This window comes from Myotis myotis, unplaced genomic scaffold (genome assembly GCF_014108235.1).
Source record: "Myotis myotis isolate mMyoMyo1 unplaced genomic scaffold, mMyoMyo1.p scaffold_m19_p_15, whole genome shotgun sequence".
NCBI classification, from domain to species: Eukaryota; Metazoa; Chordata; class Mammalia; order Chiroptera; family Vespertilionidae; genus Myotis; species Myotis myotis.
This window is the reverse complement of record NW_023416319.1, coordinates 46842392-46866743: the sequence shown is the minus strand read 5'-3', so window position 1 is coordinate 46866743 and position 24352 is coordinate 46842392. Positions and strand designations below refer to the sequence as shown.

At 49.6% G+C, this 24352-nt stretch overlaps 1 protein-coding gene across 27 annotated transcripts in view; it reads left to right on the top strand.

The window, feature by feature from the left end:
• The window catches only part of KCNMA1 (potassium calcium-activated channel subfamily M alpha 1), a 686992-nt gene that overhangs the window by 195005 nt on the left and 467635 nt on the right, over positions 1-24352 (top strand). For 23 of the 27 annotated variants that reach the window (XM_036337220.1, XM_036337215.1, XM_036337224.1 and 20 more), the window contains exon 2: positions 3914-4075. The exons of the other annotated variants lie outside the window; for them this stretch is intronic. In XM_036337220.1, the coding sequence (XP_036193113.1) occupies positions 3914-4075 (162 nt within the window). The remainder of the gene's footprint in view (positions 1-3913; positions 4076-24352) is intronic. 27 annotated transcript variants of the gene reach the window in all.

Genomic DNA, 24352 nt, shown 5'->3' with positions numbered 1-24352 from the left:
GGACCAAGCGCTGTCCCCCTGAGGCAGACTCCTGGGGTCCAGCAGGACACCTCCCTGTGGTCCTGTCTCCTCAATCCAGTGGGAGGGTGATCTAATGGAACGTGGAATCAGAAGGGATCTCGGGTCACTTGGTCCAGGGCTCACTCTGTGTGGGAACCGCTGTTCTGGGGTGCCACACAGCTCCTGCTGGAACCCCTCTGGAAGTCAGGGACCTTACATCCCAGGGGCCCACCACCTAGTGAAAAGTCAAAGCCGTTAGAACCGACACCGTTTATCCTCCGCTCTGTAAGTGTTTATTACGGTTTCCCTCTGGGCCAGTGAAACCTGCAGTGGTGCCGCTTCCACTGTATCCTCAGGGGCAGCCAGTCCCACCAGTGGGCAGTGGGCACTCCGTCTCGGCAGCTCTAACTGCCACATGCCAGACACCACGGCAAGCTCTGGGCATGGCTTGTCTCACGTAAGCTGTGCCACCACCTTAATGGGCCGGCATGCCTGTCCCCTTCACACGGAGGAGGCTGAGGCTTGGGAGCTAACATGCCCATGGCAGTCCGCTTGTCAGTGGGGGGTGGGGGTGGGTGGGTAGGGGGCACCTAAGCCTAGGCAGGCTCTCTGTTTCCCCTGAGATACCTGCTCTCAGTTGTCCTGTCTGTAAAATGGGGTGAATGCCACCTCCTGTTGGATTTATTATAAGCTCCCATCAGGATCATGCATAGAAAGCACCTAATTGGTAGCTGCTGACACCCAGCCTGGCTTAATGAGTGGTGGCCGGTCACAATTACAGTGGACTTGGTGCCTTACCTCTCCGCCCCGCTGTGTGTCCCAGCCACCTTCTCCAGAGCATGGGGTTACAGTCCCTGCTCCCTGTAAGGGATGCTTGGGCCAGAGGGAGGTCAGCGTGCAGAGGCCCTCTCCTCTGGGCCAGGAGCACAGCCTGGCCCGCTGGCACCAGGCTTTGTGGGGCTCCAGCCTCCTCCCTCCCTCTCCCTGCCACTCCCCCAGACCTGCCTCCCACCCTGTAATTAAGCTCACAGCATCCAGTGTAAGCAAATAATAACAAGGGCATTATCTCCCTTTGGTCTGTGCTTTTCTTTGCCTACCATAAAATAATTAGGTAATGAATGCCTGTGAAACAATAGGTGAGAGGGCTGGCCAGAGAGCATTATCTGCCATTTATGCTTGTGCTGTGAATGATTAATGCTGGGGAGCTGGGAAGAGAGAAGCAGCACTGTGACTGGAGAGGACTTGCTGCCCCCCAGCCCTTTTCACGCCGACTCCCTCCACCAGGGTCGGCCTGGTGGCTGGCAGCCTAACCCCACGGGTTGAGGAGCAGAGACTTAGCCCTTCAGTCACCCCCCAGGACAAGGTCAGAAATGTCCCTGGGACATTTCAAGAGAAAACACAAAAACCTCTGATCTGAGGGCCTTCTCCCAGCCCAGCTCCTCCCTGTCCACCCAGACACTCTGGTTCTGGAAGAAACCGGCGGTTCTGTGCCGGGTGCAGGGCGGGGCTGGGAAAGGGCTGGGTGTTCAGATGCAGGCCCCAGTTCAGATCAGAGCGGGGATGACCAAGCCATGCCAGATGAACAGGAGCGGGGGTTCTCAAAGTGGGGCACCCAGACCACAGACAGCATCAGAATCACCTGGGAACTTGTCAGAAATACAGGTGCGGGGTGGGGCCCAGCATTGGGGTAACAAGTCCTCCAAGTGGTTCTGAGCCCCCTCACGTCTGAGAGCCACTGCTGGAGTGCCTGCGGCTGGAGGAGAAGCAGGAGGCTGTGGGAGTCAGTAGTTGAATGTGTATGAAGTGCCCGTGGGTGCTGTTTCATCCCCATCACGCTGGTGGGCAGGCAATATTGCCCCATCTTGCAGGGCAGGTCCCACAGGGGTGGGGGAGCTGAATCTGCACCCTCAGTTACTAAGGCTACCCCTGAACCTAGGGCTTCCTCCTCCAGGACACCCATCCGTGCAGAGTCTGCACATGGCTGACACTTGGGGTCCTACCAGGCCACTGAGACTGGCCCTAGGTGGCTCAGGCATTGGGCTCCACAGATGTCAGCAGGTGGCCCCCAAATATACCACCTCTACTTCTGGCCCCCTCTTGGACTGTTGTAGCTCTGTGGGGCCCAGCTCACTTGGAAATAAAACATGGGCACCCGTGTTGCTGGTGCTGCTTCTCTCTTCCCAGCTCCCCAGCCAGGATGGGGAGAGCAGGCCTCGGAGCAGCTTCCCGCCTGCCTGCCTGCCTGCCTGCGGGTCCCCAGGAGGATGACTCATCAGTGCCTCCCAGCTCTCCTCTCCTCACTCGGCCCCACCCTTGCTCACTGCAGACAAAGACTTTTACCTCTGCCTTTGGTTTCCCCTCACTCCCATTCACAGTGGTTTCCAGGGGCAGTTTGCATTCTAGTCCTTTAAATGATGAACATAATTTTGTTGGCATCTTTCGACATATCTGTATCTACAAAAATAATGTCAGTGGGTATTGGAGTAAGGGGCTCAGCTCAGTTACATTTTAAATAAATAATGGATACATTTTAGTATAAGTATGTCCATGCAATATTTGGGGGTATACTTCTGCTGAAAATTTATTTGTTGTTTATCGGAAGTTCAAATTTCTTTGGGTGTCTTGTATTTTGTTTGGCAACCCTAAACCCAGGTTCCATAGTCAGTGAGGGGCTGATACTCATAACTCCTCCCTCCCTCCCTCTCTCCTTTTCTTTCTTCCTTTCTTCCTTTCTTTCTTTCTTTCTTTCTTTCTTTCTTTCTTTCTTTCTTTCTTTTTTTCTTTCTTTCTTTTCTCTCTCTCTCTCTCTCTCTCTCTCTCTCTCTCTCTCTCTCTCTCTCTCTTTCTTTCTTTCTTTCTTTCTTTCTTCTTTCTGTTCACTGAGCCAACTGTTTGCCAGGCACTCATTTAGGCACTCATGATACAGCAGTTGGGGGAGGCAGACAGTAAATGAAGTAGGTAACTGGATTATAGAGTGTATTAGAGGTTTGAATGCTGTGGAGAAAAATAAAGCAGAACGGCTGTGCTGTAGGAAGCCAGACTTGTAATTTTTAAAGGGTAGCCACAGAAGACCTCATTGAAAAGATGATATTTAAGCAAAGACTTGAGGGAGCAAGTTGTGACCCTTTGTGGGAGAAGAGTATTTGTGGGGAGAGAGGACACATTGCATGCAAAAGAGTTCAATTTAGGGCCCAGGGTGGGGCCCAGTTATCTGAGGATGTCATCCTTATGTCCTCAAGCACATTGAGGATATGAAGGGGAATTGATTATCTCCTATAAGTGAAAAGGTCTGGGGTGGATTTCAGGCATAGCTGGATCCAGGTGTTCAAATGATGACATCAGTATTTTATCACTTTTCTGTGCTGCCTTCATTCTCAGGGAAGGATCACCTTTCCTACTTTTCCCAGCAAAAGTCCTGGGCTTGAGTTGTATTGGGTTGGCGTGGATCCTGTGACCATCCGTTGTCCAGTCACTGTTGCTGGGGGGATGGAATGATATGATTGACCAGTCCCAGTTCCTGGAGCCAGTATGGGTCTCTCAGCCCCTTTTGAACCGCACAGATGGAGATGAGGACAGGGGGATTTCCTTAAGGAAAAGATTGGGCACTAACGTGAGAAGGGCACAGAGGTTGGGCAGGTGGAGAGAGACCCCAGTCAAGATGCCTGCCCCGTCTCCTGAGCTGTGTGGCTTTTTTTTCTTTAAAACAGAAAGAGAATAATGTCATTGTTTCACAAATATACTTTAAGAATAAATAAAAGATTAAAAAAATTAAAAAACTGATTAAAACCACAACCCATCCTTCCTCCCTACCCCTGAACCTCTAAGCCAGTTCATACCTGAACACAGGACCCTTTGATCTTTTGAGGTCTCCGTTTTTTTAAAATGTCTCAACCCTTGTTCTCTCTGTTGCCAGGAGGCCCAGAAGATTAACAATGGCTCCAGCCAGGCTGATGGCACTCTCAAACCAGTGGACGAGAAAGAGGAGGTGGTGGCAGCCGAGGTCGGCTGGATGACCTCCGTGAAGGACTGGGCGGGGGTGATGATCTCTGCCCAGACACTGACCGGCCGAGTTCTGGTGAGTCCTCAACTCCCTCCTCACCGAGGAGGCCTGCTGCCTGGTCCATGATCCCTTTGTCCTGCTTTCTCTCTCATCGGCATGTATGGAGCTTGGCTTCACCCATTGGCCTCATGACCTCTGGTTCTTGGCAAGGATCATAGTAGTGACCAGTAGTGACCAACCAGCCCAGTTCGCCTGGGAATGGGGGTACCTTGGACATGGGTCTTTCGGTGCAAAGGCAGGAAAAGTTCCAGACAAACAAACACAAATTGGTCCCTGGCCAGGCCATGCTCCAGACATACGTGGGCCCTTCCCTCGGGGAGCCCTGCCCATGGGCTTTCTTGGGTCTGCTCTGGGTCAGGAGTTTCCCTGAGAAGGATTTGCATTTCAAATAATTTCTTCTTGTAATTCTGGGAGCTGTTTTATATGGGCTGCCCTTCCTGGCCCTGAGAATGGGGCTTGGTCACAAGTCACTTGACTCCTAGACAGAGTGAATGGGGATGTCCTGATGGCCGCATGGATCGAAGATCAGGCAGGGATGCTGGAAAGTGGACGTTATCTCCCTTGACATTTCATGGCAAAAACTCAGCGAGGAGGTGACTGCAGATGGAGGGAGCTGGTGAACATTTCACCATCGAATCTACCTCATGTTTGGGAAAAATACTTGCAGACAGCTTGAGGGAAGGAGTAAGCACAAAATGCCATGCCGGAGTGACAAAGGTGGTGGCCAAGCAGCCTTCGGGGGCACGGGGCTCTGCTATCTGGGGGACCCCTCATGAGCTGAGCCTTCTAAGGCTCTGGGTATGAAACCGTGGCTGATGTCAGTTGGTAGCAAGACAAAAAGGAGAGAGATTTAAAGCTGGGATTTTGGAGGAAAGAGGAGAGAGAAACGATCCAGGCAGTTGCTGCATGCAGGAAGATAGAGAGGGCACGGTCCAGGAAAAACTGGCCGCTCTGGGTGTATAATGAGGTCCTGAAGGTGGCATGGCTGTGGGCTGTGCTGTATAGCCGCCACCCTTGTCTCCCTCCTACCCCTGCCCAAGTTTCCAGTTGTCTCCATTGCCCTCTTGTGCTTGTATGTGAGTGGATTCTATGGGTGAAATGTAAAGACGTTGAATTCTGGGCCTGGGCATGGATGTGGGGGTGAAACGGAGGCAGTGCCTTCTCTGTGTTTGGTGCTGATTGTGGATGAGGAGCAGCAGCCAGCTTGATCACACAGATGTGCAGCACCCACGGCTCCCAGGGGCCATTGCAGACAGTTCTGAGGATCTTCATCAGCATCAGCCAGGAGTTACGGAGCATCGACTCTGGGTGTTCCTTTCAGCCCCGTGGAGAGCAAGGACCGTTTCGGCCCGTTGCCCCATGGATGGAAGTTACTGAAGGGATGTCTAGAGGAGAAATGCCAGGAGGGTTGCGGGAGTGTGTGTTGGGGTCGGGAGCCCGGTATGGAGAATTGGGAGGATCAAGAAGGCCGTCCTAGGAGGGAAACCTTTGAGCTGAAACTTCTACTTCAGGATGCTCCGAGCACACACTTGTGATAGAAAAATAAAAATGTACCTGAGCTTGAAACCAAGAAGGGGCCGCTGAGTGGGCGGAAGCTGAGAATCCCGAATAAAACGGAGAACATTTGAGCTGAGCTTTCAAATGTGAGTTAGGGTCTCGAACATCAGAGCAGAGCGGAGGCGCCCAGGAGCAGGGAAGGGGGCCGGGTGGGCTGGGGACACAAAGGCCCCCTAGGGGAAATGAGCCTGGGAGGTGGGCTGGAGACGGCTTGTCCACGCTTCAAATGCCAAGCAGAAGAATTTGGACGGACTTTTGTAGGAAAGGAGATTTTGAGGGAAGGGTATCATGGTTGGTGGTTGTGCAGACAGAGCTAGCGGACAAATGGAGACTGAGCTGGGGAGGCAGGAGCTCAGAGGTGGGGGGTCAGTTGGGACAGTGAGCTCCCGGCACTGTGACTGGACTCAGCAGGCGGACCTGGAGAGGCAAGGCCTGAACTGACACAAACCTGTGCAGGCAGGAAGGTGGGTGTGGGTGACATTGTAGGAGGGGAATCACAAGCCAGGTGCACCCAGCATCCGCCTGGATACTACCGCTGACAGTCACCGGAGCGACTTGGGAGCTGGGCATATGCTAGACCCTGTACGTTATGATCAGATTGAAGAGTAGGGACCTTGTCCTATTTTTTTGTGTCTCCCGTTTTGTGGTGTTTGTACGGGTTCATTACAAAGAAGCAAGCAAGCAAGGCTTAACAGTGAATTGATTTTCCATTTTATAGCCGAGAAAAGCAAGGCACAGGAAAGGCAATGACCTACCGAGAGCACGCAGCCTCCCGGCCAGGCGTGCAGGCCTCGGACTCCTGTGCGGTGCCCTTTCTGTGTCGTTACTTCCGAGTTGAAGATAATGCCTCTTCTTCTCTAAGCTACCGCCAGCTGTCGCTTTGGCTGTGACATTTTGACTTTCCTGTCTCTGAGCCAATTAGGTCCTAAGGCTACTTGGCTGGATTCTGTTCACATTTGCGTGGCCATGCACAGTCTGCCCGGGCCTCCTTGTCCAGGAAGCCAGCTGCTCTCCGAAGGCCTCCTTGTAGAAAATCCTGACCGGGCTGCTCTGGCGCCCTGAGAGCGAGCAGGTCCCCCGCACAGAGAGCAGCACCTCAGTCCAGGGGAGGCCTGCCCTCTGGGAGAAGCATGTCCTTGCTCTGAGCAAGGAGATTCACACGGAAGTCTCAGTGCACAGAGAAAGCAGCTCTGCCCATTTGGAACCCAAGCTGTGTTTGTCCTGAGCTGTCTGCTTGTTATCCTTCCAACAGCAGGACTAAAGCAAGACCAGACACCGGCTGTTCAGCTTCCCTTTTCAATTTAAAAAAAAGATACGTTTTGCCGAAATCAGTGTTAGTGACAGTGTGGTTCAGGGTGGGTACGTTTTCCTGTGAAAGGGCCAGATAGTGAGGACTTTAGGCTTTGCACACTGTAGGGCTTCTGACACAACTGCTCAACTCTGCCTGTGCGTTTTGAAAGCAGCCGCCAATAATACTTGGGCGGGACTGTGATCCAGTTCAGGCTTATTTACAAAATCAGGTGGCGGGTCAGAGTTATTTCATGGACCATAGTTTGCTTTCGGTCTAGTTCATCTCCTTGTTTTATAAATAAAGAAATTGAGCCTGACCAGCGTGGCTCAATGGTTGAGCATTGACTTATGAACCAGGAGGTCCCGATTCAATTCTCGTTCAGGCCACAATCCTGGATTATAGGCTCAATCCCCAGTGGGAGGCATGCAGGAGGCCGCTAATCAATGATTCTCTCTCTTCATTGATGTTTCTGTCTCTCTCTCCCTCTCCCTTCCTCTCTGAAACCAATAAAAATGTATTTTAGAAATAAAGTAACATTGTATTATTTTTTTAAAAAAGACATTGAAAGTGAGAAATTGAAAGAAATTCCTTAAGAAGGAATTTTCTATGATAAGATAGCACAAGAGTGATAGCACCAGAGAGACCGTTTATGATGGGGAATGTTATAGGCACACAGATACACACACTCACACCATCTACGTTAGTACATTGCTTCTGAATATTCATATTCATTTCCACGTGGATCTCAGAGTGACTGTCTCCCTAGGGCCTAGGGAAACTGGCATGTGGCCAAGCATGACTTCACCTCGAAGTGTAAGCCGTGTCTACGCTGCCTGGGCGGCCCCTCGGCCCCGCTCCTTCCTGGTTCGGTGTTCTGTCTTTCTCTTCCAAGACTGGTCTTGCTAATGCCTGAGCAAAGATAGAGACTTTAGCATTGTTCTTTTGGTTATTTCCCTCACGTTCCCTGAGAACTATACTGCATTTGAATACTTCTCCAGGATGCATCCACATGTGATCCAAGAACTGGAAACACATGCTGCTTCCTTTACCTTGTGCAGGATGACTATCTGAAGAAAGGAGGAAGGGAAATGCCAGTCTTTCCCTTTATCTTCCTAAATATGCCACATGTGTGGCATTCACGTTTCACATTAACGTGAGTTACGTAGCTGGCTATTCTATCTCATCTCCCAGGGCCCCAAAGAAAATACGTATCAAATAGACCTTCCAAATAGAAATAATCCTGCTGGTTTCATAGAGTTACCAGAGGCGCTCACTGCCCATGAATTGGAGCGCCGGGCAAAGTGGAGGTGCACATGGGCATACGCCTCATCGAATCTGTGACAGCCATCGCCATGTTTCTCCCTTTGGGTGGCTTATGGTGCCGGTGACGTTTCTCATCCCCACCCCCTGCTTTTCTGCTTCATGGTGCCCGGAGGCCAGTTCACACACAGCTCACGCTCCCATCTTCCCCTCTCTTCCTCTCATCTAGGCTTCACTCCTTTTTCTTTTTTTCACATTTCAGACAAATCTGCATGACATTTTTATATCACCTCCAAAGCCCTATGTGGCAGAAAGACTAGCGGCCTCACAGGCATGTGTTTCTACTGTGAATGCCCCATAGTGACGCCCCATAATGAACAGGTAGATCCCGCTCTCTGCACAGTTGGGAGTAAGTCGAGATTTTGCTTGAGTGTTGTTGTTGTTTTTTTAACTCCCCTAAGTAAAACTTCTTTTAAAGGAAACAGAGAGTTATTCGCTTTCAGTACTTAATAATATCTTAATTTTACCCTGTGCATAAGTAGAGTTTATATTTTGGGTATGAATCAAATAAGACAAAGAAGGGATGCTTTCTTTATAAAATTATGAAACATGAGATTTTGTCTCCATCTGATGAAAGAGGCCCCACATTTGTTACTTGTGACCCGGCATCACTGGGTGAGAGAACTCGAGTTGGAGAAGTCCCTGAATCCAGCAGGTACCACAATAGGTAGTGAGCTGCCTGTCCCCAGAGAGGGTCAGAGAGAGGCAGGGTGCCCTTGGGTGGCACTGTTGGTCAGACTTCCTCCTAGTGCTCTAATTAGGTTCTACAGAAACTAGATCTAGGACAGTGGTGGCGAACCTATGACACGCGTGTCAGAGGTGACACGCGAACTCATTTTATGGTTGATTTTTCTTTGTTAAATGGCATTTAAAGATATAAAATAAATATCAAAAATATAAGTCTTTGTTTTACTATGGTTGCAAATATCAAAAAATTTCTATATGTGACACGGCACCAGAGTTAAGTTAGGGTTTCTCAAAATGCTGACACCCCGAGCGCAAAAGGTTCGCCATCACTGCTCTAGGAGATGTTCCAGGATAGGAGTGGTTCCCTGGAACCCGGACAGACTATTTATCACCGCCTGTTGGAGATGGCCAGTGTGTATCAGCAAGTAAGTCTCGAAGGAGTCCTACAGTGAAGAAGCAGAAAGGCTGCCTTTCCCCGGCATTTCCCATGCCTGTTTCGCCATGGAACTCTTTCCCCATGAAATACCCATGGGCATCACAAAGAACACACTTGGGGGAGCATTGAACCAGGGATCGCCAGCTGTGGCCCAGGGCCCGGGGCTGGCTGACTGCCTCTTTTGTACGGCCCATAGCTAAGGATGGGTTTTACTTTTTAAAATGGCTTTTAAAAGAATCAGAAGAAGAATATTTTGTGACATGTGAAAGTTATTTGAAATTCAATTCAGATTTCAGCACTCAGAAACAGCGTCTTATTGGGAGGCGGCCATGCTCACTCACATATTTCTGTAGCTGCCTTTGCAAGGCACTGCAGCAGCAGAATTGAGGAGCATCCACAGAGTCTGAAATATCCCCCAGCCGGAAATAGGTACTGTCTGGCCCTGTACAGAAGCTTGCCAACCCCCGAACTAAGTCAGCAAGTTCTGTTCTGTGACTGTGCCCCTCTCTGAGTGGTCAGTGGGCTGCTCCGAAGTTCCTCATGGCACAAGGAAAGGCTAAGTAAGATGTACCATCTGCCCCCTTTTCATAGAGACCTCCCTCCATAAGCTCAACTAAATGATGCGGAGATATGGGGAGACAGAGGCCGGAGCCAGGGAGGGGCCCCCGGGTTCCACAGCAGGTTCTCAGCTGGCTCAGCATAGATTTCCCCTCCCATGGTCAGTGGAATGTGTGTGGAAATTCTGTGGCAGGCCTCTCCCTAAGTCTCCCCCTCTGCCGCCTGTATCCTCCGGGTTCGATGTACCCCAGGCCCCACCTGGCAGCCCAGCCTCTAGTCCAGCCGTGGGCAAACTACGGCCCGCGGGCCGGATCCGGCCAGTTTGAAATGAATAAAACTAAAAAAAAAAAAAAAGACCGTATCCTTTTATGTAATGATGTTTACTTTGAATTTATATTAGTTCACACAAACACTCCATTCATGCTTTTGTTCCGGCCCTCCGGTCCAGTTTAAGAACCCATTGTGGCCCTCGAGTCAAAAAGTTTGCCCACCCCTGGTAGTCCCTACCATGGCGAGCGCCCACTGCAGGCCTGCAGGTGGGGCGTCAGCTGCTCTGGCTGCTGGTCTGCACTGGCCTGCAGGTCACGTGCTGTGTGCCGGCCTCTCCAGAGCCTCCTGTAAAGAGCAGCTGTTAATTTACTAGCTGGTGCGTTGGCTTCTGTGACCTCCCCTGCAAAAATGAAAGACAGTTTCAATAATCAGTCCTCGACTGCTCTGGGGAAAGGAAGAGCCGCTTGTTGCCTCCCTTCTCTGGGGTTTCGGGGGGCGGGGGGAGGGATTGTCCTTCCACCTCACCCCCGTGTCTGTTCGCCCACTTATATCCATGCATCCATCTATCCAGTCCACAGACTTTTGTTGCTGTTCCTCAGCACACAGATTGAATGTAGCGCCCAGTCAAGCAGCCCGGGCCAGCCTTCCCTAGCCAGGCGCCTTGCTCTGTCCCCTCTGGTTCAGCTTCTCTGTTGGGGCTGGGAGTTAGGAGTCCTGCCCCTCTGCTGGGCTCCTGCTCTCTTCTAATCTGTGTCTCTTTCTCATTTGGTTGGGACCACGAGGAGGTCCGGTCAAGCACTTAGCATCCCAAGTCTCCAGCTCCTGCCTTGCCTCTCGCTCTGGGATATGCGTCCTTGGGATGCCGTGGCCTTGGGGCGTGGAGGGCTGCTATGGGTGGGGCAATAGGGCAGTTTGAACCCAGCTTCTGCAGTTGCCCCAGCTCCACCACTCTCTAGGGCAGTGGTTCTCAACCTTCCTAATGCCGCGACCCTTTAATACAGTTCCTCATGTTGTGGTGACCCCCAACCACAAAATTATTTTCGTTGCTACTTCATAACTGTAATGTTGCTACTGTTATGAATCCTAATGTAAATATCTGATATGCGGGATGTATTTTCATTGTTACATATTGAACATAATTAAAGCATAGTGATTAATCACAAAAACAATATGTAATTCTATATGTGTTTTCCGATGGTCTTAGGCGACCCCTGTGAAAGGGTTGTTCGACCCCCAAAGGGGTCGCGACCCACAAGTTGAGAACCGCTGCTCTAGGGCTTTTACCCTGGGCTGGTCGCTGCATATTTTGGTGCCTCGGTTTCCTTGTCTGTTCAATGAGCGCAATAACAGCCCCGGCCTCTTAGTGTTGTTTTGAGGATTTGCTGCATCAATGGATATAAAATGTCAAGAACAGTGCCTGTTTCATGGTTCGTGCTGAATGAGCACTAGTTATTACTATTTTTGTTATAGTTGTATGGGCCCAGTCACCATGTCATGGAGGAAATAGGCTGGTCTGAGGATGCAGGGGTGAGTGGAGCACACATCCTTTCCTGCTACCGAGATGGAACCGCCCCCCAGGCCTCACCAGACTCAGACGTCCCCTCACATGGCCAGCTGGCTCTGGCATGGCCGCTGGAAAGGGGTCTGAGTATCCCAGGCCATGCTTTGGGTCTAGCCAGCTGTTGATCTTTGGTCCATGCACACAATTCAGTCCCTGTCGCTTCTGCAGCTGGCTCATGGCAGCCTGACTCACCATTGTCAAGTCGGCCAGGAAATTCTCACTTGGTATAGCCTTCCCCAGCTGGCAGGGGGCCAGCGGGAGGGCTGGAGTCTCCCTGGGAGCTGTGCATGGTAGGCGGTGTGTCACAGGAAACGCCTTGGCAGGATGACAGATGAGTCTGCGAAGAGGGTCAAGTGCGCTCACTGTGGTCCCCGTGTCCTGTCCTCCCTGGGTGTGGGGCGAGGCGGACAAACACAGGGCTGGTGTCAGAAGGCTTGTCATAAGACTATGTGGGGAGGTGTCTTTAGCATTCATTTTGGCGGGCAGCAACCTCAGACCCAGCTGATGGATGCCGGGAAGTGTGTTACGTCCCCACAAGATAAGGACACAGATCCTACTGCCCGAGCGAGGCCTCTCTGAGCTGTTCGTCATCCCTGCAAACGTTTCTGAGGTACCTGCTTGGTGTCAGATGCTATTCAAGGCATTGGACACATGTTGGTCCTTCCAGTGAAATCTGCACAGTGAAATCATCTAGAGAGTTGGCAGCAAAAATGTGAGGCTTGTATTTTGCTACAGTGCTCTTGGGTGGCAAGATATTTGAAGTGGCCTGTCCCTCAGTCCTCGGATGGTGCTGGGAGTTGACTCTTCCAGTCCTGATCTCATCTTCTGGACAGGGGTCTGTGCTAATGTGTTCTTATGACTAAGGTTAAACCCCTCCCTCCCTTTGTCCCTCCCTCCCTCCCTCCCTCCCTCCCTCCCTCCCTCCCTTCCCAGGCAGTAAAAGCTGGTGCTCCCTGGAGGCTCTGTAGGAATTGGAGCCTGCCATCTTTGGCTGGGAGAGTTTTCTCACCGGCTTTCCCCCCACAGCCTTCAGAGGGTGCAATGGCTTAGCCCCTATTTGCCAGAACATAGCCTAGTGGATTGAGGCTCTCCTCAGGGCCTGCATGTCAGCCGCGAGGAAGTTTGTTTAGCAGGGAGACTCAAAAATAGCCATGACGATGATGACACAGTCGCCAGCCATTGTCGACACCGGAGCACGTGCTCGGAAAGTCACGCTTGGGACCACACGCAAGCGGAGCTTCCCAGTTTAGCTCAGTGGGCTCTGTATAGGAGCAGCCGGCTGCCTCGTGCCTGCAGCCCCGAACAGCCCGTCTGGAGCACTGGGAGCCCCGTTTGTAGGGTCTCAGGCCAGAAAGAGGCTTTTTTCCCTCCCTTCCTCCCTCCCTCCCTCCCTTCCGCCTTCCTTCCTTCCTTCTCCTCCTCCCCCTCCTCCTCCTCCTTCTTCAGAAAAACGACTACTTCAGGGGAGTGACAACAACAGAAATCCACCCTTTGCCCTGAAATTTTTATTGCAAAAAATGTTCTCTAGTGTTTGCTGGTGAGGAAACTAGGACAGGGCAGTGGCTGCTCTGCCTCTCTTAAGGAATTAGGGCACTCAGAGGCTCAATTAGAGGCGCCCAGCCTCTTAAGCGCCAGGCCATCTTTTTGTCCATCCAGTTAGTTTTAGTGCAGACAGTTGGCCTGCGCTGACATGGAAGGTGTGGCAGTGCTGGGAAGCCAGTCCACAAGCCCGCGGGGACACACGTCTTTCGCCAGGGCATCACAGGTTCCCCCTACGCCGTGCGGGCCTGCTCCCTGGGCCAGCAGACCTCTGGGCCTTGCTTGCTTATTGAAGGTGGGTTCATCCAGAAAGTGATGGGCTGGGTGCTCTGGCTCCTTACACCTGGGAAGGATCCAGGACCCCAGTGGATTAGTTTGGATGGTTTAATGCTTTCACCTTCCTAGAATGTTCCCAGGCTGCTTTAGCAGAGATGCCGAATTCTGACCTTTCCCCCGTTTCTCTTTTTAGTCTCTTTTTCTTTTCGTTTCTTTCTGTGGCTGTTGGTGAAACGACTGTCCTAAGGGAAACGGGGAGCAGCTCATTGAAAAGGAGAGAGGAAAAAAAGACCCTGTTTGCACACCGCCCGTCCTCAAACTCCAGCTTTGCTTACACTAAAAATAGCTTGAAACGGAGGCCGAATCACAAAAAGGCAGAGTTTCACAGGCAGAGGCTGCTGGCCCCCTGGCTGCCAAGGAGCCTTTAGCCTCGGTGCCGACTGGCACAGGAAGGTGTGGGGTTAGGAGTCCCGGCGGGAGGGGTCCAGACCACTCTCTCTGACCTGCTGAGTCTCTCTGGAGTTCATTACATCAGCCGGGCACTCACAGAGCTGGTGCCTGGGCTGACTCCCCAGGGGTGAAAAATCACTTCCTGCAAAAGAAAGCTGCTGTTTTCAGGAGCTGCTTAATCCCAGGGGCACCTGCGTGGGCTCCCAGGGCAGCTGCCAGGAGGCTATTGCCTCCCTCTGAGCTGCGAGGTGGGCAGCTTGTTGTCTTGGCCACCTTAGATCTCCAGGAAGAAAGCTTAGATCCCCAGAAAGAGGAAAACAACTTGTTCACCTGGGTTCACGCCACGTGTCTCTCTTGGTCTTGGGGACTCGCACATGCACCCCAACTGGGGATAGAACCGGAAACCTGGGTGTGTGCCCTGACCATGAATCGAACCGGAGACCATTTGGTGCATGGGATAATGCTCAACCAACTGAGCCACACCGGCCAGGGCAGAAAACTGGGTTCTAATCGTGGCTCTGCCATAACCTTTCTGGTGACCTTGGACACATCAATTCTCTTTCAAGGCCGTGGTGTCTTCATGGATAAAATGAGGGGCTAGCAGTAGCCTGCCAGTGTTTCTTTGCAGCCCCAAATGTTTCTATGTTTTCTCATTCCCTGTACTGGGAGGCCTACCGTGCATTTGGCACTGTGCCAGGCATTAGGAAAGCTGCAAAAGGGGAAAGAATAGTCTTTTTTTCTTTTTTTTCAGCTGCTGGAGCCCAGGGGTGTCTGTGCCTGGCCTCCCATGGCCTAACATTCCATTCGGAGTACAATCTCAAATTCTCCCTGTGTGATAGGACCCCTGCCGCTCACTCCCCTCCTACTATTTTTTCCCTTCCGGACTCCTTTCCAGGGGGATTACAATCTACAGAGAAGGGAAGCGTCAGGCAGTGGGAGCAGGGCCTGTGACCATGGAGTTGGGTGGGAGGAAGGATGCCTTGGGAAAAGGGGCCAGGTCCTCCTGGGAGGAGCTGGTTTCTTCTAAACCATGTCAGTCTTGAATTCCCCTCCTTGAGCCATCTCCAAACAGTTGAGGGTTGTTGAAGAAGCCATGTTGGTAACCCCACTAGCACCAACATAACCTTAGGAGCCCCCTTTGTGATTGAGTGGCCTGGGGAGCCCTGGGGGAGATATGCTCGTCCTTGGCTGTTTGCATTGCTGTCAGGATGGCGGCTGAAGCAAGTTGTCTCGTCCCTAAAAGTCCAGGCTCTTCCAGAGGCAGAAGCGGCTTCTTGTCTGTATATCTGTAAACATTTCATAAGAGGCACATTTCTTTAAAATCATGACGGGCAGAGGCACCCCGGAGGGGCTGAGGGAAGGGAACACGTCTGTGATGGGAGCTGGGTTTTATTTCTGGAGTGAGGTACCCAGGGGGCCGGTGGGAGCTGCCAGGAGAACCCCTGAATTTGTAGCGAGAGTGTGAACACTGCGGGTGATGAGTGGGTTTGGCGCTGCTTAAGTTCCCCAAGTCACGTTTCATTTTAGGTCAACTTCTTAGATGAACTTAAAAAGCAGCCACAACAGCCCTGGAAGGTGTGGCTCAATTGGTTGGGCCTCGTCCCGTCCCATACATCAGAAGGTTGAGGGCTTGATCCTGGATAGGGGGCGTGCAGGAGGCAGTGGATCAATCTCTCATGTTGATCTCTCTCTCTCCCTCTCCCTCTAAAAATAAATAAAAATGTTAAAAAAAAACCCCAACTTCAACAAACCCTCAATTGGCTGACGATTTCAAGTATTTTCGATTTAATTACCATGACTTAAGCTAAGACTGTCCATCTCCTGGGATGCTAAATTACAAAACATCACTGTTCCTCTGACCTGTGCCCACTTTGCAAACCAATGAGGCCATCTGGCTGTTTCCCCCCAAACTTCCAGCACCGAAGCAGGTTTCCATAGCACCCTGGCCGGGAGGAGGCTGCTGTGTTGTGGGAGCAGAGTCCCCTCCAGCACACAAACCAGAGGCGATTCTGCAAGCCACCCGCCCGGCCTTCCAGTGGCGGTGGAGGAATCTCCAGAGAGGGAACAAATAAGTAACCAGATTCTCTTTCATTTCACTCTCCCTCAGACGCAGCCTTTGGTGCTAATTATTTCTGCTGTAGATTTTATCAGACCTTGATTCCCCATCTTTCTGCCATAGGTGGTATATTTCAGAGGTGCAAAATGACATGAAAAACCATCCGCCTTCCTGAAAGATAATTTTGTGTACATTAAACAGACACATTAAGCCATTTACAAGTGAGCTGTTTGTTCTCAGGGATCTGGAGAAAATCTGAATTTCTAATTCTGGGCTCTTTAATAATTTTCAAAAGAACGGAGGGTAATAATCGAATGCCTTTGAACTTCCCCAGGCTGTCTTCTATTCCTTGTTCTTAAAACATTCGAAAAGGAATAGAATTCTTTCCCTTGATGAATTCCTTAGGAGGGTAGAGGGGCATTGGGCCCAGTAGGAGCTTTTTAACAGGATGAGGGAGCGTAAGGTAAAGAGGCTCAAAGAAGTCCAAGGTCACTTTTGCAGCTTGAGACTCACATAGTTGAATGAAGGGCCTTCAAACTGTTATTTTTTTCCTTCATAGCTTGGCTGCTAAGATTTGGCAAAAAGGCAAGGAGAAAAGAGAAGTAGAGTGTTGTTAAGGGTATTTTTAAAAAATTTATCTTTATTGTTGAGAGTATTACAGATGTCCCCTATTTTTCCCTCATTGGTCCCCTCCACCCAGTTCCCACCCCAGCTCAGGTCTTCACTACACTATTGTCTGTGTTCATAGATTGTGCACATATGCATGTCAGTTCTTTGATTAATCTCTGCCCTCCCCACCCTGTATTTGTAATGAGAATACATGTGACATGTAGCATGTTATAGCTTTGGTGTCCAAGGATTAGCAGGAATCTAGTCCAGGGATGGTGAGCAAGTCGCATCTCCTGGGCCCATTCTGATGAATCAATTGGTGGTGGTTACCCAGAATGCTTTGCTGAAGATTCAAGGCTCAGCAACAAAGAGTAACTGGGACTCTGCTCTGCAGGATGCTGTGCCTGCTGAGTGATTTCTGCCAAGAGCGATGGATCGGAGGGTGGCAGGACCAGTGTTATTTATGTCTTATTGTGCCTTTTCCCCTCTGTTCTAGATCACTTTCCCTAAAGCTTACTTCATGTGTGATTAAAGCCAGGGGCTTGTCCAAGGGTACCCAGTCGGTCCCAAGGAGCACGTGGACAAGAACCCATGTTTCCTGACTCTGTCTAGTATTTGATACTCCAGCACCATAGGTTAGATCTCAGAGGAGCAGGGAGTTGTCAGCTTCTGGTATGAGCCTTTTTTTTCTTTTCTTTTTCTTTTTTTTCCCATGCTGTAGCCTGGCTTCAGATTTTTCCTTCTGGAGATTTTCTTCAGTGTTTGGAGAAGCCGAGGGGGTGGCGTTCAGGTCTGCAGAGATTCTAGACAAACAGAAACACAAGCACCATTTTCCCCTTTGTTAGGGCCACTCTGACACCTCTGCTAGCACAGAGCACACACTGATCACCGCCCTCCCACTGCATATGCCTTCCCCTCAGCCCACTCCCCTGTCGCTGCAAAAAGCTTTCAGTGGGGGTTGATGTGTCATCACTCCCTCTCTTGCTTCAGAAGGCTCACCTTCTATTTCTTCCTGTTTTTCTCCCTTAATGTCTTCTCTCTTCAGGTATTCACGCTCACATCTTAATGGCTGTGCTTACAAAGATAAAAATACATTTTGCTTCTGACCAGAAGCATTTCTGCCCTGACTTGAATTGAAAAGTCCGCAAGAGTTGCAGGGTTGGAGCCAGGTAGCGTCCTCAGCCTCATCCTGGGAGCCATAAAAGTTGGGAAGATTTTATTGCCTCCATCAAGATGAAAATGGGATTCTAAGGCTTTAAATATGATCGATAAGGAAAACTTTACTTTTGTCAAAGCGAAGTTGATTTTTCCAATTTTATGTGTTTACCTATTGTGTCCACACCCTAGCATCTATTTCATTCTGAGGTCAGACGGAGCCTTCTCAGGAATTTATGCAAAACTGGAGCTGGAGAGAGGATTTGAAACAATCGGTAAGGCCTGGAAGAAGGCCAACGAATTGTGTTCTTGGGCCATAACTTACTCCCCAACTCCTCATCCATTCCTTGAGCCTCGATCCCCCCCTCCGCCTCCAGTGCAATGGGAATTGCAGTAGAAAGCGCCATTGGTGGTGAGACCCAGGCTGGGTGGATTGTGGGCCTGTGACTCATGGGGTAATATCACAGACAGGACTGAGGTTTGTGTTCCAGGCTATCTTTCATGTTTGAGGTGGCCTGATTCTTTGTTCTTTATCCAGATCGAATTTGCCATCTTGGCTTCAGGAACCAGCCGCACACAACAGGGAAGGCTCAGCTGCATTGCCATGCACTGCTCTAGGGAGCCCCTTGCACCCTTCACCTTCTCCGGAAACCTGTGCTAAAGGGCCCGTGAGCCACTGGTGGCCAAGAAAGAGCCCAGGGAGAGCTTCTGGAACTCGTGTCTGATTTGAATGGTTTGGTGGGAAAGTGATACCGATCTTCCCCCAAACCCCTTATGCTCCTGCCTCATTGTGCTGGTTTAGGTCCTGTGTCCTCTTCCTTCATCTGCTGTACCAGATGCTGTATCACTCCCCTTTGTCCCATCTTGTCCCTTCCATCCGCCTTGCATACCACTGCTAGGTGGATTCCTCCCCAAACCAGCTTAAGTTCTTCCATGGCTCAGGGACCTTAAGTAGCTTCCCATGGCCTAGAGCAGTGATGGCGAACCTATGACATGCGTGTCAGAGGTGACACACGAACTCATTTTTTGGGTTGATTTTTCTTTGTTAAATGGCATTTAAATATATAAAATAAATATCAAAAATATAAGTCTTTGTTTTACTATGGTTGCAAATATCAAAAAATTTCTATGTGTGACACGGCATCAGAGTTAAGTTAGGGTTTTTCAAAATGCTGACACGCGGAGCTCAAAAGGTTTGCCATCACTGGCCTAGAGGCAGACTCATGCAGGGGTCAGGCTCATTCTCACTTGGCCCCGCCCTCCTTCCAGGTGGCCTTCCCTCTCTTCTCTTCCATACACTGCATGCATTCAAATTCTACTCAACCCGAAGCTGCAGCACGGGGTCGTCTCCTCCTCCGTAAGTCACACTCCTATACACTGCTCATGTGCACTTGTGCAGGGGACCTATGTGCCCTATTAAAGGTGGTGTTCAGTGGTTAGAGCACTGGATGTAGAGCCAGCCTGGCTAAGTTTAACTTTGCTTTGCCATGGACTAGTGTGACCTTGGGACAGTGTCCAGGACAATCATAGTACCTTCCTTGTAGGGTGATGATGAGGATTCAATGAGCTAATATTTATAAAGTGCTTAGAACAGTAGCTGGCACAGACTAAATATTATATAAGCTATTTGTTAAACAAATACAGTAAACTGTAACTTCCTTGAGAATAGGAATCATGTATTTTTACGTTATAATCCCCTTATCTTGTACTGGGCTAAAACAGTCCTGAACCAGATTGCTAGGAGAATGGAATTTAAAAAGAGAATTTCGGAGATGGAGAGGGAGAGGGAGGATGGGAATACATGTGAAAGCACTTTGTCATTTCTTCATTCAACTGATATTGTTTAGTGTCCAGAAGGACCAGACTCTCTGCTCAGCAGTTGTTAATGAGCAAAATGGAATGAGATATGGTTGTTTTTTTTTTTAAATACATTTTATTGATTTTTTACAGAGAGGAAGGGAGAGAGATAGAGAGTTAGAAACATCGATGAGAGAGAAACATCGACCAGCTGCCTCCTGCACATCCCCCACTGGGGATATGCCCGCAACCCAGGTACATGCCCCCGACCGGAATCGAACCCGGGACCGAGATATGGTTTTGATGGTCAAGGAACTCACAGTCTAGGGGAAAAGACAGAGCTATAAGTCAGTATCTAAATATGTTGACTATAACTGTATGGAAGACAAGTGACAAACATTATTCTGTTCTCACCCCATGTTACAGATAAGAAAACCAATGCTCAGAGATTTTTTAATAACCTAGGTAAGGCCATACATCCCATAAGCATCAGAGTTGGAATTTAAACTGCTCCTTGTGACTTGATGGCCCAGTGCTTTCTGCTGTACATGGTGCTTCTCATTCATGAACGACTGAAGGCATGAGTGAATGGGTGAAAGAGTGAATTGGAAGATCCCAAAGACATGTGGCTCCAGGGAGAGATCAAACCAGGGATCTGCTGTAGAGGAAGCAGCAGTTCTGAGTCAGCTTGGGCAGGTGGTAAGCCCCCAAAGCCATAGCCATTTGCCCAGTCAAGCATTTACTGTAGTGGACAGTTGGGGCAGTTTTTTTGCTTCCCTCTTTTGGGGCCACCTCACCCCTATTGTCATACCTCAATGCATCCCTCGCCCCCAGCCATTTCTCTCTGAGGCAAAGGTGGTTTTATTTTCTTCTCAGCAAGTGGATGTGATGATAGGTGGGAAAGGGATGTAACCATTTCCTCTTTGATCTACTTTTTTCATAATGGACCCATTTGGAAGCATTTTCCATCGGTACCGGGACAATGCCTTTCCACTGGGCTTCATCACCACCGAATGATCAAGGCAGCAGGGAAAGTCTGGAGTGAGGCGGGTTGGTTTCCATAGCAACCACAGCTTGCCTCAACCCTGCACACACACTTCTTTCTGTCCACGTAGGCGTGTGCTTATTTAGTATTGGCTCAATCTGGAAGTGCCTGAGCGGCTACGTAGGTGCCGTCTCTGCCTCCACTGCCGAGGTCACTCTTTCCTTTTGGAGATGGACCTGCAGGTGGGTGGCCAGAGGCACAAGATTTACCCCTCCAGGAAAAGCTCTCCTGAGCGGCAGATACCGCGCAGGGCCCTGCAGTGAGTCACGCACTGCCCTGGGAGCTGACGGTGACGCGTGTTCCTTTCAGAAACAGACGGCTTGTTGCTCTCTCCTGGGGATCCCCCTGGGCTGGCTGAGGGTTCACGGGCCTGAGAAGCTCCAGACCTGGGCTGTCCCAACAGGAGCCCTAACTCCCTGTGGCTATTGAGCATTTGAAATATGGCCCATCCAAACTGAGATGTGCTGAAAGTGTCAAATTTAGTATAAAAATTTAGTACAAAGGCTCCAAAATATTATTAATACTTATTAACAATTTTCATATTTATCACCAGACTCTCTGCTCAGCAGTTGTTAATGAGCAAAATGGAATGAGATATGGTTTTGATGTTCAAGGAACTCACAGTCTAGGAGAAAAGACAGATATAAGTCAATATCTAAACATGTTGACTATAACTGTATGGAAGACAAGTGACAAACATTATTCTGTTCTCACCCCATGTTACAGTTGACAAAACCAGAAATGATAATATTTTAGACAATCTATCCAGAACCTAATCTAGGTTAAGTAAATTATCATATAAAAATTTACCTGTTTTTTTTTTTTTTTTTTGCTTTTTTAAATTGTATCTCCAAGATGGATAGTGTTGATGGTTGTACAATAGTGTGAATGTATTTAATGCTATTGAACTGTTACTCAAAAATGGTTAAATGATCACCCTGGCCAGTTGGTTGAGAGTTGTCCCATGCACAGAAAGGTTGGTGGTTCGATTCCTGGTCAAGGCACGTACCCAAGTTGTGGGTTTGATCCTCAGTCTGGGTGCATACCGGAGGCAATGGGTCAATGTTTCTCTCTCACATCTCTCTTTCTCTCTCTCTCTCTCTCTCTCTCTCTCTCTCTCTCTCTCTCTCTCTCACATCTCTCTTTAAAATCAATAAAAACCTATTTTTTCAAAAGGTTAAATGACCAATCTTACATTCTGTTTATTTTACCACAATTAAAAGAAAGTGAAAAGAAATAAAAAGTCTGATGGGAAAGGAACTGTCTCTTCCAGGCCCCTTTCTTAGGAATCTGGACCACTTTCCCAGAAGCCCTCAGGACACATTTCTGGCTCAGACTAACCAGATCGACCCAGGAGTGAGGCCAGGGTCTGAACAAAAAAGCCTCTTTGTACCATTAGTGGTTAAACACAGGGTCTGGGGTATTTCCCCCCATTCACAAACTCTGTAACCTTGGTCAAGCTGCTGTACTGTGTCTCCTTTGCCGCCCATGTAAGATGGGAATCATAGGAACACCTACTCCCTAGCATTGTGAGTTGAGTTAATTCAGGTAGCGCACTTAGAACTGTGTTTGGCACCTAGAGAGTCACCTTCAGGGACTGTGTGGGGGCCAGTAGCTGTTCTCCAAGTCTCCAGGCCCTCCCCAGCCTGCACACCCCAGCTCCTCTGGCAGGCAGAGTGCTGATGCCAAGACCCAGGGGCATCACCCAAGGGGAGCTTTTAATCAGATGTGGGGGTGAGTGCTTGACAGATCGCCTTCCTTTTCTGGATGGTCCCAAGGTGGCTTTCCTAGATGAAGGGCCTCCCCCTGAGCATTGTATGCGCTTCCTGGGAAGGAAAGAGGGAGAAAAGATCCACCCAGAGGAAACCCTTTGCTAGGGGCCAGGGCATCAGGGCAGGTGAGTGAATTGAACTGCGGCCCGCTGTGCTCACGTGTATGGCTCCGGATAAGCGGGAGCTTGAAGCTGGGTTACCCAGCATCCTTGCTTTCAGAGCCCCACACTATGACCTTTCTAGGGGTTCATGTCTATCAGAAGGGTTTGCTGAGGTGTCTGAGGGGAGGAAGGACCTGGGTTTAAAGTTTTCAAGTCAACCACTAAAATAAAACAAGTGAGTGAATATATTATTGTCCTCACAGTTATTAGTTATTTAAGGCCAAGGGCAGACAGGGAGGATTTCCATGGGATGTGGGATATTCTTTATGAACCTTAGATCTTGGCAAATACTAGTCACAGCTCAAAGTGCTACTGATTGCGCCCTAGCCAGTTTGGCTCAGTGGATAGAGCATTGGCCTGCGAACTAAAGGGTTCTGGGTTCCATTCCTGTTAAGGGCACGCACTTTGGTTACAGGCTCCTCCCCAGCCCAGGCCCTGGTCGGGGCGAGTGCAGGAGGCAACCAATCGATGTGTTTCTCTCACATCGATGTTTCTCTCTGTCTTTCCCTCTCGCTTTCACTCTCTCTAAAAATCAATGGGAAAATATCCTTTGGTGGGGAAAGAAAACGTTTGCTACCCATTGCTTAGAGAAAGAGAATGTCAGGGCCCGGAGGCACTCTAGAGGGGCCTGCAGAGAAGAAACAAGCTCGGAGGGATGTACGCATGTTTACACAGCAAATCAGTGTCAGGCATCCCGTTTTCTTGAGTTTTCCTTATATTTCCTCTAACTTTAAGTTTTGATAAATTTTCCCTATTTTAAATAACTTCTATTTCCTGTCCATCTCTTTAATTTCTTTGTAACACTTTATATAGCACATCATTTGCTTACTTACCATTTATCATCCCTTGCTCCCACTAGAATCCATTCTAAGCCCATAAAAGTAGGGATTTTTGTCCGTTTGGGTCACTGCTGTATCATTTGCATCTAGTTCCTGGAATATATGAATGAAAGAATCTGCTGAATGAATGGATGACAGCATAGTGGGTCTAATTCGGAGTTCCTTGGAAAGAAATAGGAAAGCCATTTCCACCCTAAATGGGACTCTAAGATCAGAAAGGCATACAGTTGCCCAGGACTAAGCTATAAATATTTACTTTCTATGAGATAAGTTTTGGGACATTTTGTTTTTTCTTTTTAAGTAGAAAAGTCATTTCACATCATGATGCCCACTATGCCACTTGTAAACAGCAGACAGGGTGGCTATTCAGGCCCCGTTTCTTCAAAGTGGAAGGCATCTTTCTTACTAAGTACCATTTGGGTTTCACTAGGTTAAGGGGAGGGCAGCGGGTGTGCCAAAGGAAGGGACTGCCAGAGCCAAGCTGTGAAGGCGACATGATCCTTTATTGAGCATTCCTCTGAGCACCACTGTGTGCTCGGATCTCAGCTGGATGTGGACCTGCGGCTTGTGTGTGGGTGCATCTAAGGGCATACGTGTTCATGACTAGGATACTGAGGGACAGGATGAACATTTTCCGCCAGGTTCCTGAAATGTGCCTTCACTCTTCCCTGAGGGAGGCTGAGCAGGAAACGAATGCAGAGTCTTTTCAAAGGAGGGTTGCCAGGGACTCCAGATGAAAGGGCTCCTTGGTGAGGAAAGTGCAGGAAGGAAACCAGAGTGCTGCTGTGATTGAACCGTGGCTGGAGGAAGACCCGAAACAAGGGAAATGCTTCTCAAAATTCAAGTCCAGCCCGGCTGAGGAAAGGCTGAGCCCGGCTGTTGTGGCTCAGTGGTTGCGCATTGCCCTATGAAC